At 43.6% G+C, this 13,441-nt stretch overlaps 2 protein-coding genes across 2 annotated transcripts; both read left to right on the forward strand.

Annotated features, from left to right (window-relative positions):
- The first annotated feature begins 4,125 nt into the window (after positions 1 to 4,125).
- LOC104419488 (protein trichome birefringence-like 19) lies at positions 4,126 to 5,956 on the forward strand. Its single transcript, XM_010031168.3, has 2 exons — positions 4,126 to 4,783; positions 4,987 to 5,956. Exons 1-2 carry the CDS (start codon positions 4,289 to 4,291, stop codon positions 5,824 to 5,826), a joined length of 1,335 nt encoding a protein of 444 aa, XP_010029470.1. The 5' UTR covers positions 4,126 to 4,288; the 3' UTR covers positions 5,827 to 5,956.
- Positions 5,957 to 6,028: 72 nt separating this feature from the next.
- LOC104419489 (probable endo-1,3(4)-beta-glucanase ARB_01444) lies at positions 6,029 to 10,551 on the forward strand. The gene is made up of 2 exons (XM_010031170.3): positions 6,029 to 6,144; positions 6,225 to 10,551. The coding sequence occupies exon 2, from the start codon at positions 8,165 to 8,167 to the stop codon at positions 10,403 to 10,405; it is 2,241 nt and encodes a 746-aa protein (XP_010029472.2). The 5' UTR covers positions 6,029 to 6,144; positions 6,225 to 8,164; the 3' UTR covers positions 10,406 to 10,551.
- Positions 10,552 to 13,441: the final 2,890 nt, after the last annotated feature.

Genomic DNA, 13,441 nt, shown 5'->3' on the forward strand with positions numbered 1-13,441 from the left:
AATTGCATTGTACATTATACCATAATTCAGAAACCATTCGTGCATTATAAGTCAATTCAAACTTTGAAGCTAGCAAATAGGATTGAACACCGGAGAGATGTAGACTTTTCTGAATTGGGATGCCTGCACCATAACTTAATTTTAGCTACGGAGTAATATAATACTCTGCCACTTGTTAAGTTGACTATAATTGGAAGTAAGATATTTCAAGTCACTTCCAAAATAAAAAGAAAACCAAAACTACACATTTTAATAAAACCACTTACCTCAAATGGTAAATTTCAAGTTTTCAAAGCTTATTTAATAAGATTAAATTATAAGTTAACACCTTCCTTATATAATAATCATTTTTGTCGTATTAGTGAAAATGCCGGCTGAGGAAGCAATGAAGCTACAACGAATGAGACGTTGTATCGTTATTATTATTATTTTTCCCACATGCTAGAAAAGTCTACCTTCTAATCTTGAATGCCATTAATTCAAGAAAGAGTCGTAGTTAGAGTGAACAACATTTCTTTAATCTATACACATTAATCTAAACTTACCGACCAAAAAAAAAATAATCTAAACTTATATCCACCAATCAATGGACTTCATTAACAGGAGAACTTTGAAAAATTAAGTTCACGTTGAGAAAGAGTAAAATGCCAAGTCAACTTTGTTTTGATCGTACATATGTACTTGATTGATGAGAGAAATCAATTTAAGGGAAAAGGGCTCATTCCCTTTAAAAATCCTTAATCTTAGGTTTAGTCTTAATTTTGCTTAATTTTTTTTTTTGTCTCCTAAAAAATTCTTTAACTTTACTCTAGTCCAAAATCTTCTCCCATTCCCGAAAATTGTCACTAATGTCTTCAATATTGTTAACATTAAAAGGTTGCTATTGTTACTTAAAAGGTGAGGGTTTTGATGAAAGTAGGTTTTGATTATAAACTTCTAATTGATTTTGATGTCGATAATTTTGAGCAAACTAGTGGCGATTTTTTGACATGTGGGCAAATTAGATACTAGAGTGAAAGTTAGGGATTTTTTACAAGAAAAAAGAAAAAGTTCTAGGTTAGGTTGGGATTGAACCTAAAGTTTTAGGTGTTTTGGGTAATTAGACCATTAGGAAAAAAATTAAAATAAAATTCCATATGAAAAGCTCAACACACATTGAGTTAATAAAAAAAATAAATAAAAAAATTAAAATGGGATCGATCAACATAATTACTAATTATGAAAGTAGAATTCGAACCCACAACAGAGAATTCAATAGAGACAATGACGTACCGTTCTAACCTAATTCTAAATTCTCCACGCAAATAATCTCGACGAGCTAATAATCTCTAGCAAGAAACGACAAAGCCCCGTGGAGGTTGCTACTCTTGCCATTCAGTTGGTGTACAGCGATGTCTCACCAGAAGAGAATATGGCATATTGGCATTACTTCACTTTGCTTGATTTATTCATGAATTGTTGGTTTTTGTCTTAGCCTCCTCTCATTCTACTATTTAATATCTAGGCGCATCGAGCTGTTGTGCATCATATTCTATAGCTAAAAATCCAATTTTCACGATATATAAAAAGAAAATCTCTCTTATTCTAATCAGTCCACGTGGAAATTTGGTAAGTGATTAGAGATATGCCAACGTATGATTTTTTTAATATATTCATGCGTACGTCTTTTGTAATATGAAACATATATTTTGGGAAAATGACACAAATAATCTATGAATATTTGGCTTAATATGCAATGTGGTCCATGAACTTGTAATTTGTTCAATGTAATTCCTGGCTTTGTGGTACGCGTTCATTTTAGTCCTTAAAGTATATGAAAATGTTTAATATTGTCCATAATCTTGAATTAATAGGAGGTTTGCATTACATAGTTGAAGGTGTTATGGCTAGATCTATCACCTAGAGGGAGATGAATAGGTGATATTGCGGAAATTAAAAGAATTAAAAACTAATATTGCAAAGGTATAACGTCTAGTGACAGAAAATGTTATGGGCATATCTTATACTCCATCACAAATAAAATAAGATAGTAAGTGATAGAAAATTGCACACAAATGATTATAGTGGTTTGGCATTGACAAGCTTACGTCCACTCTTCACGCTAATAACCTATTGGCTGGATTATATTATAAAAATCAATCAGAGGTTAGATAATCTTAGTGCTAATTACTCAAGCTCGTGTGAATAACTCCTCACACACTCTCAACCTCTAAGTGATTACATAATATTACGCACAAAGATAAATGTATTTGATCGGAAACACTCTTCAAATTTTGGAATTATAAGCTTTGATTCTCTTATATGTTGTGTTTTTCTTTTAGTTTCAAGACCTCATTTGATGCTCCTCCTTGTTTAAGTTGACCATTAGATATATCTCTAATAGGATTATCCAACCAATCTACTTGTTAGCCTAGATCTTGCTTAGAAGATTTGATCACTTCAAGGTTGTCGAGGATAAAGCTTCTCATCGATTTTGCTACTCATATAGCAGTTTGGGTTTTGATAAGTCAAGTACTTCAATTTGAAAAAAATGCTTCACCTTAAGTCCAACATTTTAGGAAATTCAAATATTTGAGAGATATTTTGGAAAACTTTCCTTTGGAACTCTTTATATATAAGGTAAGGAACCCAATCAATTGCCACTAACTTTTGCACGAGTATATTGACTCTTTTTTAGCCGTTTGATAGAACATATATGGAAGGAAATAATTAAGCCATAATTTCGGTTTTGATTGATAAATCACATCCCATCATATTTTCTATCTAAAAATACTTATAATTAGAATTAGAGTTTAATCTTCAAAATTACTTAGAGTTTATGTCTACACTTTACTTGTTTAAGCACTTCTTGACAGTCCGATTTCCACTTGGAAGTGGGAACTAGATCGAAAATTACCAGTTTTAATTTGATGGGACTGATCCCCAGACAAGCGTCCTTAGAATTGCCTGTATGCTCACCCCTACTCATCACGGGAGGGGTGCTGATGCGGAAAAAGGAGGCTTGCGTGCTTCGGAACGTACCGGCGCAAAAGATTCTGGATGAAGTTTCGATTGCTTGATGTGGTGGCGTCGAGCACGGATGCACACTGGATCTACATTGGCCGCCTCGTGTGGACGATCAAGTGGGGACTATACGTGAATAGCAGGGATCCAACCGACGGGATCGGCGTCGACGCTTTTGCCAGCTGTGCCTGGTCCCATCGGCACTCGGGACCCGACAACTTTACTTCACATCTCGAGAAGCAACGTACTCTGTTTTATGTCGTCCACGAAAATGTCCACTTGCGGTAACCTGTGTAAATTGCAAAGAGAGAGGAGCTTTTTCCTCTCCCCTTTTATTTCGGATGGAGACCGATGGTCCCTCGGTTTGCCTCGGATCTCGACACTTGTCCACTCAATCGAACCAAAGAATTCTTGATAACGAGCGAAAGCCGGGTAATTGTGGTGCTATTAACCCCCTTTTTTCCTCTCGGTCCAGCGGGCACATGGTTGTTTACCCTTTTTCTCTTCGCGGAATCAGTTGAATCATTCCTTTGCTCCGAAGCCACTCCACAGACTTTTCACTCGCTCATCAACCCAATCGTTTGCAAAGCCCCTTTTGGAGGCCTTATGCATCCTCACCCCAACCAGCCTGCTAAATCAGTGGCCTCAAGTAGTTGAAAAAGAATGTAGAGTCTATCCATCCGGGACTGTATAGAAAAAATCAACAATTTGGAAAATGTTTTTCTAATTTTTAAGCATTTTCTAAGGTTTTCACTGTCAGTAACAACAACCGATTCCCCTCTTACTTGCTATTTTTGAGGGAACTTTGATGTTTCCATCGGTCCAGTGGATTCTTTCCAAATGAACTGAATCGAAACGACCATTAATGGTGGCTCACGACTGAAATAAGACACTTGGGCGAGCACATCGTGAAGGACTATCAATAATGAGCTCGAGGGCCACGCACGATGGCCAACTAAATTTGGAGAGCGATTTTTTTCAGATTATCCTATTGCCTATCATAAGCTGTCGGTCCATGAAGATGTGTGGCTAGAAGTTGAAGAAGCCAAGGTCAAATCGGGTCATAGTCGACAACAACCAAATCAATCAACCATTTCTGCAGGCACTAACTGTTATTCATTCAAGAAATGAGGACAGAGGTACTGACGAAATGTTACAGACCATGTAATGCAAAAGTTGATGTCCTGACTGAACAAATAGTAATAAAGCCAGTGTCCCCATGTATTTATATACTGATCCAGATGCAGGATGATTTTCTTGTGCTTTACTTTTGCCTCACAAAACCATGAAGTTCACAGTTTCTGAACTTCACTCAGGGAAAATCCCACCACAGAGCAACACCAGCAGCACCAAGAAGGTGCTGGTGCTTGCCTCGACGCCTGTTCTTCTCGCAGCAATCCCCCTTTATTTGTTCATCACCGGCACGCATCTTGGTGCCCCGTCATTTCAGGAGCTGGAGATTAGCACCGGCATTTCGAAAGGAATAGAGCGAGTGGACAGGAGGAGGTGTGATGTATTTAAAGGGCAATGGGTTCATCACCCGAATGCCGCGTACTACACCAACGTGACTTGCCCTCTGATCATCGATCAGCACAACTGCCTGAAGTTTGGGAGACCCGACACCGAGTTCCTGAAGTGGCGGTGGAAGCCCGACGAGTGCGAGCTGCCCCGGTTCCACGCGGGCCGGTTCTTGGAGATGGCTCGAGGGAAATCGCTCGCGTTCGTGGGGGATTCAGTTGGGAGGAATCAAATGCAGTCGCTGCTGTGCCTCCTGGCCAAAGTAAGTGCTGTCCCAGTGTCTTTAATTACTCAGCTTATGCAGCATCTGCATTTGAGGCCTCTTATGGCTGTAGGATTCATCTGCATAGAGAGAATCATGCCTTGAATTATTGGCTGAGGCAAGTCAAGTACAAATCAGTAGCTTATAAAACCGAAATCAGCATCAAAGAAGTTGATTCTCAGCTTCAAAAGATGATCTTTCAGGTGGAAGTTCCTGAGGAAATATCTCACAGATACTCAATAGACACAACATACTTCAAGAGGTGGTACTTCTCAGTTCACAAGTTCACGCTAGCCACCTTCTGGGCTCCATTCCTGGTGAAGTCCAGAGATGCAGACCCAGATAGTCACTCCTTCAACAACATCATGAGCCTCTACTTGGACGAGCCCGATCTGTCTTGGGCTTCTGAGATCGCAGACTTCGACTTCGTAGTCATCTCGGCAGGCCAGTGGTTCTTCCGGCCTCTGATGTACTATGAAAAGCGCAAGGTCATCGGTTGTGGCTCTTGCGAGGTGAACAACGTCACCGACCTCACCAGGTTCTACGGTTACCGGATGGCCTTTCGAACTGCCTTTAGAGAACTCCTGAATCAAAAGGCCTATAAAGGCATGACATTTTTGAGGACGTTCTCTCCTGCGCACTTTGAGAACGGCGCGTGGAACACTGGAGGGAGCTGCGCAAGGACGAGGCCGTTTGCGAGTGGAGAGGCCAAGCTCGAGGGGGAGGATCTGGAGTTCTACTTGACCCAAGTGGAGGAGTTCAGGGCGGCCCAGAAGGAGGGAATCAAGAGGGGCCTCACGTTTAGGTTGCTGGACACCACCGAGGCAATGATCCAGAGACCCGACGGGCACCCCAACCGTTTGGGGCATTTGGCGCTGAGGAACGAGACAATGGCCGATTGCGTGCACTGGTGCATGCCGGGTCCTATCGACTTGTGGAACGAGTTCTTGTTTCACGTTATGTGGTCGGAGAGTCGAGGATCTCCTCATGGGCAGACGCAGAAGAGTGCGCGACGAGCAAAAACTGCAGATTGGTTGTTCTAGACGTAGCAGAATTTATCCAAACCTATCGTTCTGCATTCATCTTATTTGATTTAAACAGTTTGGTTCATGGAAAAGCCATTGCTCGAAATAGAACAAACCGCACGGTCTGTCGTGTGATACTTGACGAGGAGTCTCGGTACATGCGTTCGACTGAATCAATCTGAAGATTAAGTTGCGTTCTAACTGACTTGACTTTTTTCAACAAACGCTGCCTCGCCATGGGGAAATTGAATGAGCCTGGGGATGGATGATGTGGTTGCGCGTGTGGTATATGATCAACGTCTTAACTTAATCATACCTGCAAGAGAAACTTTGAAGGTACCGACCGAATTCTACCCTATGCGATGCAAAATCTAGTCCTAACAACTGATTGTAGTAATGCCAGCGTCCCTATGCAGGAGTAGTTAATTTCTAGTACTAAACGTTTGCCTCGCTCAGTGGTGAACGTGAAGTTCCCAATCTCTGAGCTTCGTTCAGTGAAGATCCCACCACAGAGCACCATCGTCAGCACCGAGAAGGTGCCGTTGCTCATCTCAACACCGGTTCTCCTCGCCGTCCTCCCTCTTTCATCATCAGCTCGCTTCCTGATATCCAACGATCTCTGGAGTTGAAAAGAAGAGAGCAAGCGAAAAAGAGATACGATGTGTGTTAGAGGAAAATGGCTTGATAACCCCAACTGCATTTGCTGCGCTGATGTGACTCGCCCTTTGATCATTGATCAGCCCGACACCGACTTCTTAAAGGGAAGTTGGAATCCCGAAGGGTGTGAGCTGCCTCAGCTTAATGCGGGGCAGTTCTCGGAGATGGTTCGAGGGAAATCGATCAGTGTTCGTCCAGGATCCGGTAGGGATGAGTCAAATGCAGTCATTGCTATGCCTTCCTGACTGGTGTAAATGCTCTTTCTGGCTAGCACACTCATTTGCAGAGAGACTAGTGCTTATCAGTTCAACAGAGCAAAGCTCAAGGGACACGAATCCGAGTTCTACTTGATCCAAGTAGAGGAGTTCAGGGCGGCCGAGAGGGAGGGAATTGAGAGGGGGTTTAGACATTCAGACTGCTGAATACCGCTAACGCCAGGATCCTTAAACCAATGGACGCCCCAGCCGACACTGGCGGCTATTGGATCGGAACATGATGGTGGCCGACCTAGTCCTATCAACACTTGGAAGTTCTTGTCTCGTGTTATGAAGTCGAATTTCCCTTCGGGTCGAAAGAAGAGTGCCTGGTAAGGATGACTGGGGAAAAATCAAACCCTTTTCCCTTTCACTCGTACACTAGTAAAGCACACAACTTTTCACGTGCAACAGAATTTCACGCGATAAATGCATTTGTATATATTAGTAAGATGTACATAGATAACTCGCCACCATAATTCTATGACCCATGCGATCCTCAAATTTGGCAACACTAGTTACTCAAGTTCTGCTCTTCAATCGACTGTTTTCTTGCTGAGCAGAATAGCGTGATTCGCCCCTTTTCCTCTTAGACGGAAGTGAAAGAATATACTAAGCATTGGAGTCTAGACATTCTCAACGGTTTTACCTGCAATGAATGTCAATTTAAAGCCATTCCATTACCCTTTTCTTGTTAGTCACTTTGCCTTTATCCTAGGCATCAAGTTTCAGCAGGTCCTTCAAGGTTCTTTCCTCTCTTGTCTGTATATCCTATCTTACCCTACCCTAATTTTTTATCAATTTTCCTCACCAGCTTCCATGGCATCACGTTCACTAAGACCTTCCAAAAAACGAACCCCATTCTCTCCCTTTCCTTGCCTTTGAAGAATACTAGGAGTTGTGTCGCCCTCTGCCTGCCTTGATCCTTTGCTTCTCACATCCACATTCCCCCAATCGCACTTTAAATTTTGACTTCCCCACTCCCTTCCCCAACTTCACTTCCAATCCAATCCCTTCCCAACCCCACCCCCCACTTGAGAAGACAAAAAAGAAAAAAGAAAAAAAAATCGATACCGACTCGCCTACTCCATTCGCACCGTCCTCGTCCTCATCCTAAGTCTGTCGATTTTCTCCAGGTAAATGCCGCATTCCCTTTTCAATCCCATAAAAAATAGACCCATCAAAAACTTGAGATAAATCACTTCCCGAAGATTTGATTGTGCACGGTAGAGAGCATCCAAACCTTAGAAAGGTTTTTTTTTTTTTGAACTCCTGATGTTTGATTTTCCTAGTTCACTGTAGCAATCCATTTCCTTCCTTTTCTCCTCTTTCACCGGCGAGTCATCACCATAATTGCAGTCAAAAACAGAAGGAAGAAAGAGACAAAATCTGCGAAACGCGCGTAACGAAACCGCCAACGACCAATCAAATAATTAATTCAATAAATGGTGAAGAAATTGCTGCGTAAAGCCCAACTCTTCGTCACTAAGTCTTTCCACAAACGCCGTCGTCCTTCTCCTCCTCGACCTTATAATCCGCCTCCTCCTTCTCCTCCTCCTCCTCCATTCCCGCCGCCGCCGCCACCGCCGCCGCCGGCCGCCATGTCTCCGCCGCAGCCCCAGTTCCCTTTCGTCTTCCCGCGCGCCGAGTCCACGGTCCTCCCCGACCCTTCCCCCTTCTTCGCGCCGGGCCTCCTCGGCGCCCCGCTCCCGACCAACTCCTTCTTCCAGAACTTCGCCCTCAACAGCGGCGACCAGGCCGAGTACATCCACCCCTACCTCGTCAAGCCCTCCCCGTCCTCCGTCGCCGTCTCGTTCCCTTCCCGCTTCGCCACCTCCGCCTTCCTGTACCAAGTCTTCACCGCCGACCTCACCGTCTCCGCCGCCTCGGCGGGCGGCGATGGCGACGGCGGCGGCGGCGACGCTGGGGCGGGGGCGCCGCGGCACGTGATCTCGTCGTACAGCGACCTCAGCGTGACGCTGGACTTCGCGGCCTCGGGCCTGAGGTTCGTCCTAGCCAGGGGGAGCCCTTACCTGACCTGCCTGGTCAACCGCGGGGTGGAGGTCGCGATCGCCACGATTCACGCGATCCTCTCGCTCTCCTCGAACAGCAGCCGCACCAAGCATACCGTGAAGCTCAACAACAACCAGACCTGGCTTGTCTACACTTCCTCGCCGATCAGTTTCAGGCACAGTCTCAATGCGATGACTTCGGGGAGGTTCTCCGGGGTCATCAGGATCGCCTGCTTGCCGGACGCTGGATCGTTTAGCGAGGAGGTCTTGGACAGGTTCAGTTCCTCGTATGCTCTGTCCGGTGATGCGGTGTTGACTAGGCCGTTTTGCGTGGAGTACAAGTGGGAGAAGAGAGGGTGGGGGGATCTGCTCATGCTCGCGCACCCGCTCCACGTTCAACTTCTGTCTCCCGATGACTGCGGCGTCACTGTGTTGGAGGATTTCAAGTATAGGAGTATCGATGGCGATCTTGTTGGTGTGGTTGGAGATTCCTGGGTGTTGAAATCTGATCCTGTCTCTGTCACTTGGCATTCAATCAGAGGCATCAAGGAAGAGTCGCGCGATGAAATCATTCAAGCCCTTAGCAGGGATGTCGAGTCCCTTGATCCAGCTGCGATAACGACGGCTTCATCTTATTTTTATGGGAAATTGATTGCCAGAGCGGCAAGGTTGGCTTTGATTGCCGAGGAGGTGTCTTATCCTGAAGTTATCCCGGCGGTTGGGAAATATCTGAAGAGCACCATAGAGCCATGGTTGGATGGGACTTTCAGTGGTAATGGATTCTTGTATGATGCGAAATGGGGTGGGATCATCACCAAGCTAGGATCGAAAAATGCTGGCGAAGATTTTGGCTTCGGGTTGTACAATGATCATCACTATCATTTAGGGTACTTCCTTTATGCGATTGCTGTTCTCGCCAAGATTGATCCTGCATGGGGAAGGAAGTACAGGCCTCAAGCTTATTCAATGATGGCGGATTTCATGAACTTGGGGAGAAGAACGAATTCCAATTATCCGCGTCTGAGGTGCTTTGACCTGTATACATTGCACTCTTGGGCTGGTGGATTGACTGAATTTGCAGATGGGCGGAATCAGGAGAGCACGAGTGAGGCTGTGAATGGTTACTATTCAGCTGCTTTAATGGGATTGGCCTATGGAGACACCCATCTTGTTGCCGTTGGGTCAACGCTCGCTGCAATGGAAATTCAAGCAGCTCAAACATGGTGGCATGTTAGAGAAGGTGATACTTTATATGAGGAAGTCTTCACTAAGGAGAACAGGGTGGTGGGTGTTCTGTGGGCTAGCAAAAGGGACAGTGGTCTTTGGTTCGCTGGAGCGGAGCGGAAAGATTGTAGGCTTGGAATTCAGGTTTTGCCTTTGTTGCCTATTACTGAGGTTCTATTCTCGGATATCCAGTTTGTGAAACAGCTGGTGGATTGGACATACCCAGCATTGAGCAGGGAGGGAATTGAAGGATGGAAAGGGTTTGTGTATGCATTGGAAGGGATTTATGACAAAGGTAGTGCGCTGGAAAAAGTGAGGAGCTTGAGCGGTTTTGATGATGGGAACTCTATTTCGAATCTTCTGTGGTGGATTCATAGTAGAGGTGATGAAGAAGAGATAGGATGCAGTGATGGAGGAAAGTACTGTTGGTTTGGTCACTATTGTCACTGAAATTGTTTTTTCAGGGACGGATTGAATTGCTTTAGATGAGATATTTGTGTTGCTCATTTTTTTGGAGCATTTATGTATATATATGAGGAATCGCTTTGTGCCGCGTGTATCTATTTTCGGAATAAAATGGTTCATTATCCCTGCTCCTCTCTGTGATTCTTCATTATCATCATACGTTGCTACAGTTACATAATTCACTTTGCCGATTGCTTCCGTGCTTATGAGATTCTCGCTGATATCAGTTAAATCACTTGCACTCTGTTTTAGTAAACCAGTGATGAGTTATAGCAGTGTTTTGAAGTTTGTTATCAAACCTTATATCTTTTAAAAAAGAGGAGAAGGTTCTTCATCTCACATACTGATTCCAGTATTCCATCAGGCTGATGATACCAAATTGAATTCCTGCTTGTTTTGATGGAAGGGGACTACCAAGTCACACTTCTTTGTGCAACAAATCATTGTCTGGTGGATCTCTGAATTTCAAGGTATGAGAAGAAAGTGGTCTATGCAGTCAAACTTCACTACTTTACACTAAAAATTATTTTCATTGCTGTAATAACCACAATTAGTTGTAAATCTGCTGGTTCTAGGGGGCCAGCAAATAAAGAGCCAGCTAAATCATTAGCTTTAGGTCTACTTGTTCATATTCGATGTGTCTTGCAGCTCTCTCAAGTAGATGGCAAGCTAATTTGCTAAATAATTGTTCTAAACATCTAAGTATTGATTATCATCTGTGACCTGTTGGTATGCATACCTCAGGAAACGGTCACACATGCGCATGCTATCACGCAGATTGTGTGTTGTTGGTGTTGACCACTTGAGAGTCACAAAACATGTTCTCTGCCAGCCCGTGTGATTGCTTGACGTGGACATTCGGTAGGATATCTCACCAAATATCTTCAAGTTATTTGCCAAGCACTAAAGCTATCGCTCTTTAGTGTGCTAGAAATGCAGGGGCTGGCATTCTTGGTGGTGAACAGCGTGTCCTTTTCCTTTCCAACTCTTTGCATTTGTGGAGCTTCCTCTCACTCTGTAATTGAAACTTCATGAGCTGAGGACTTCATGATTTTTGTTTTGCCTAGGCAGTTTATTGTTCATGTGTCTCCAAGAAGAGGCCCTGCTGAATACAGTCTGTCAGTGGAACAATGTCTCTTCTGCTGATATTTGTATATTGCAGAGTCATCTTGTGCTGTTGCTAGAGTGAAATCTGTATTTATCAGTGTTCGGCAATAAAAGTAATTGTCTTGGCTTGTGCGGTTTCCAACATCGTTAATCTTGTTGTTGCTCTGGCGAAGTACATGGGAGTTATGAAGCCTCGACTACAGGTTTGTGGGGGCTGATAGATTCGAAGTCAACTTTACTGTATCAGTTGAGGGTCATCTCTTTTGAATTTGTTCTTTACAATTCTCCTTAGTATAACTAGCCAGCACACTAATTTCTCTCACTGAACATACTTGTGTTCCTCTGGGTCAATAATGCCACCTGGTTTGGACTTATGGTGACGCCCTGGGGAGAACATATCTGCGATCCCTTTAAAGACTTCACCTGATACCAGATCGTAAAGATGTACAGAAAAAAAATGTCTGCCTGCTTCTTTGGTCTTGGAGCGCAATTTTGTGGAACATTTCTTTAATATGACATCATTGTAACATGAGAAAGATCATCGTTAGCATAATAGAAACGCTGGCTTGCTGTTTGACTGACTGAGAATGAAGCCAATTTCTTGCTTTTTACTTTTATGAACACAAACAGCATATTCCAATCCTCAAAACGTTTTCAAAACGGCGACGTTAGTCCTGCATTGGAGACTTCATTTGTAGTTTATTGCTTTGATGATGATCTGGTAGAAAGATCTTTCAGCATTGTCACAATGGAGTACCCGTAATGCAAAGATGGGTAGTCTCATCAGCTGACCTGGTTCGAAGCGGATTATTTCCAAATTTATAGCTGTAAGAAGGCAACTTCTCTCTCTCTCTCTCTCTCTCTCTCTCTCTCTCTCTCTCCTTGAAGGATGTGAATAACATGTAGTTAAAAGTAACGCGCTGTCCTTGTCGAAGTGCAGAAGTCAGCTGAATTCTGTGCTGCCAGCGAAGTTAGGCCTTGGTCAATCATCATAGTGTTCATCCTGGTAAAAGCTGGTGAAAATCAGTTAAAATTACAATATATCTTGTTGGCATCACTAGTAGTCTCACATTGACAGCCAGGCCGACCGAACTTTCTTTAGACTCGTAGGGCGATGAACATTATTCAATCGTGTGTAAACCGGACAGCGGAACGCGCCACGAGCAGGCATTTTTCTCTTCTCTCTTCAATTTTTTAATCTGGGTCTGGTTCTGCATTGTGCCAAGTGAGACTTTGAGATAAGCATATAAAAACTAGAGCAGGTCTCAACTCCCAAGTTGAGTCAAGTTAAAGCTGAACGATCGCATTTGTTTATTTCTTCCCTTGCCTGGCATGGGAATTTAGAAGCCTACTTTAGAGATTAGATCATGATAACACCCACTCTGGTTTTCCCTCGGGAAGGGCAAGAGAAACAAGACAAGCCACAACCGTTGTTTTTCCTTGTCTTAAAAGACAGCAATTACAGACCCATCTTCCATCATTAGCTCAACAAACTTTATGGCGTTTTCTGTACATTGCCCTTGATTAAAGATATGGTGCAAGAACCATCTCCCCATGAAAATACCAAAACACAGATCTCATCTACAAACTACTTGGGATCACACGGTTTGAATCCCTGGGAACGGTCTGCAGTATGTCTTCATACGACTGCTCATCGGCGAATCAAGCGGACCCGAGCGGGAAGCCCAGTGCATGGGCACAGCTTTCGGTTCATCGGTAGTTTATTAAATCATAAAGGAGATTGCTACTGTAATGAGAATGTGCAGATCTGAGCAAGCACGGTGATTGAAGGATCTGATGAATATAAAAGAAACAATTTCGGGGACTCCAAAGTCAATATGGGAAAGCATATGACATTTATTGCAAGGAGCATGGTCGAACATGTTCTTGCTAAATGGTACCATAAAACTGCGT

This window comes from Eucalyptus grandis, chromosome 9 (genome assembly GCF_016545825.1).
Source record: "Eucalyptus grandis isolate ANBG69807.140 chromosome 9, ASM1654582v1, whole genome shotgun sequence".
NCBI classification, from domain to species: domain Eukaryota; kingdom Viridiplantae; phylum Streptophyta; class Magnoliopsida; order Myrtales; family Myrtaceae; genus Eucalyptus; species Eucalyptus grandis.

Excerpts from the sequence above, each read along its gene's own strand:
- LOC104419488 (XM_010031168.3), top strand. The coding sequence starts at position 4,289 with ATGAAGTTCACAGTTTCTGAACTTCACTCAGGGAAAATCCCACCACAG. Across the intron at positions 4,784-4,986 it reads TGCTGTGCCTCCTGGCCAAA|GTGGAAGTTCCTGAGGAAAT; the intron begins GTAAGTGCTGTC and ends ATGATCTTTCAG.
- LOC104419489 (XM_010031170.3), top strand. The coding sequence starts at position 8,165 with ATGGTGAAGAAATTGCTGCGTAAAGCCCAACTCTTCGTCACTAAGTCT.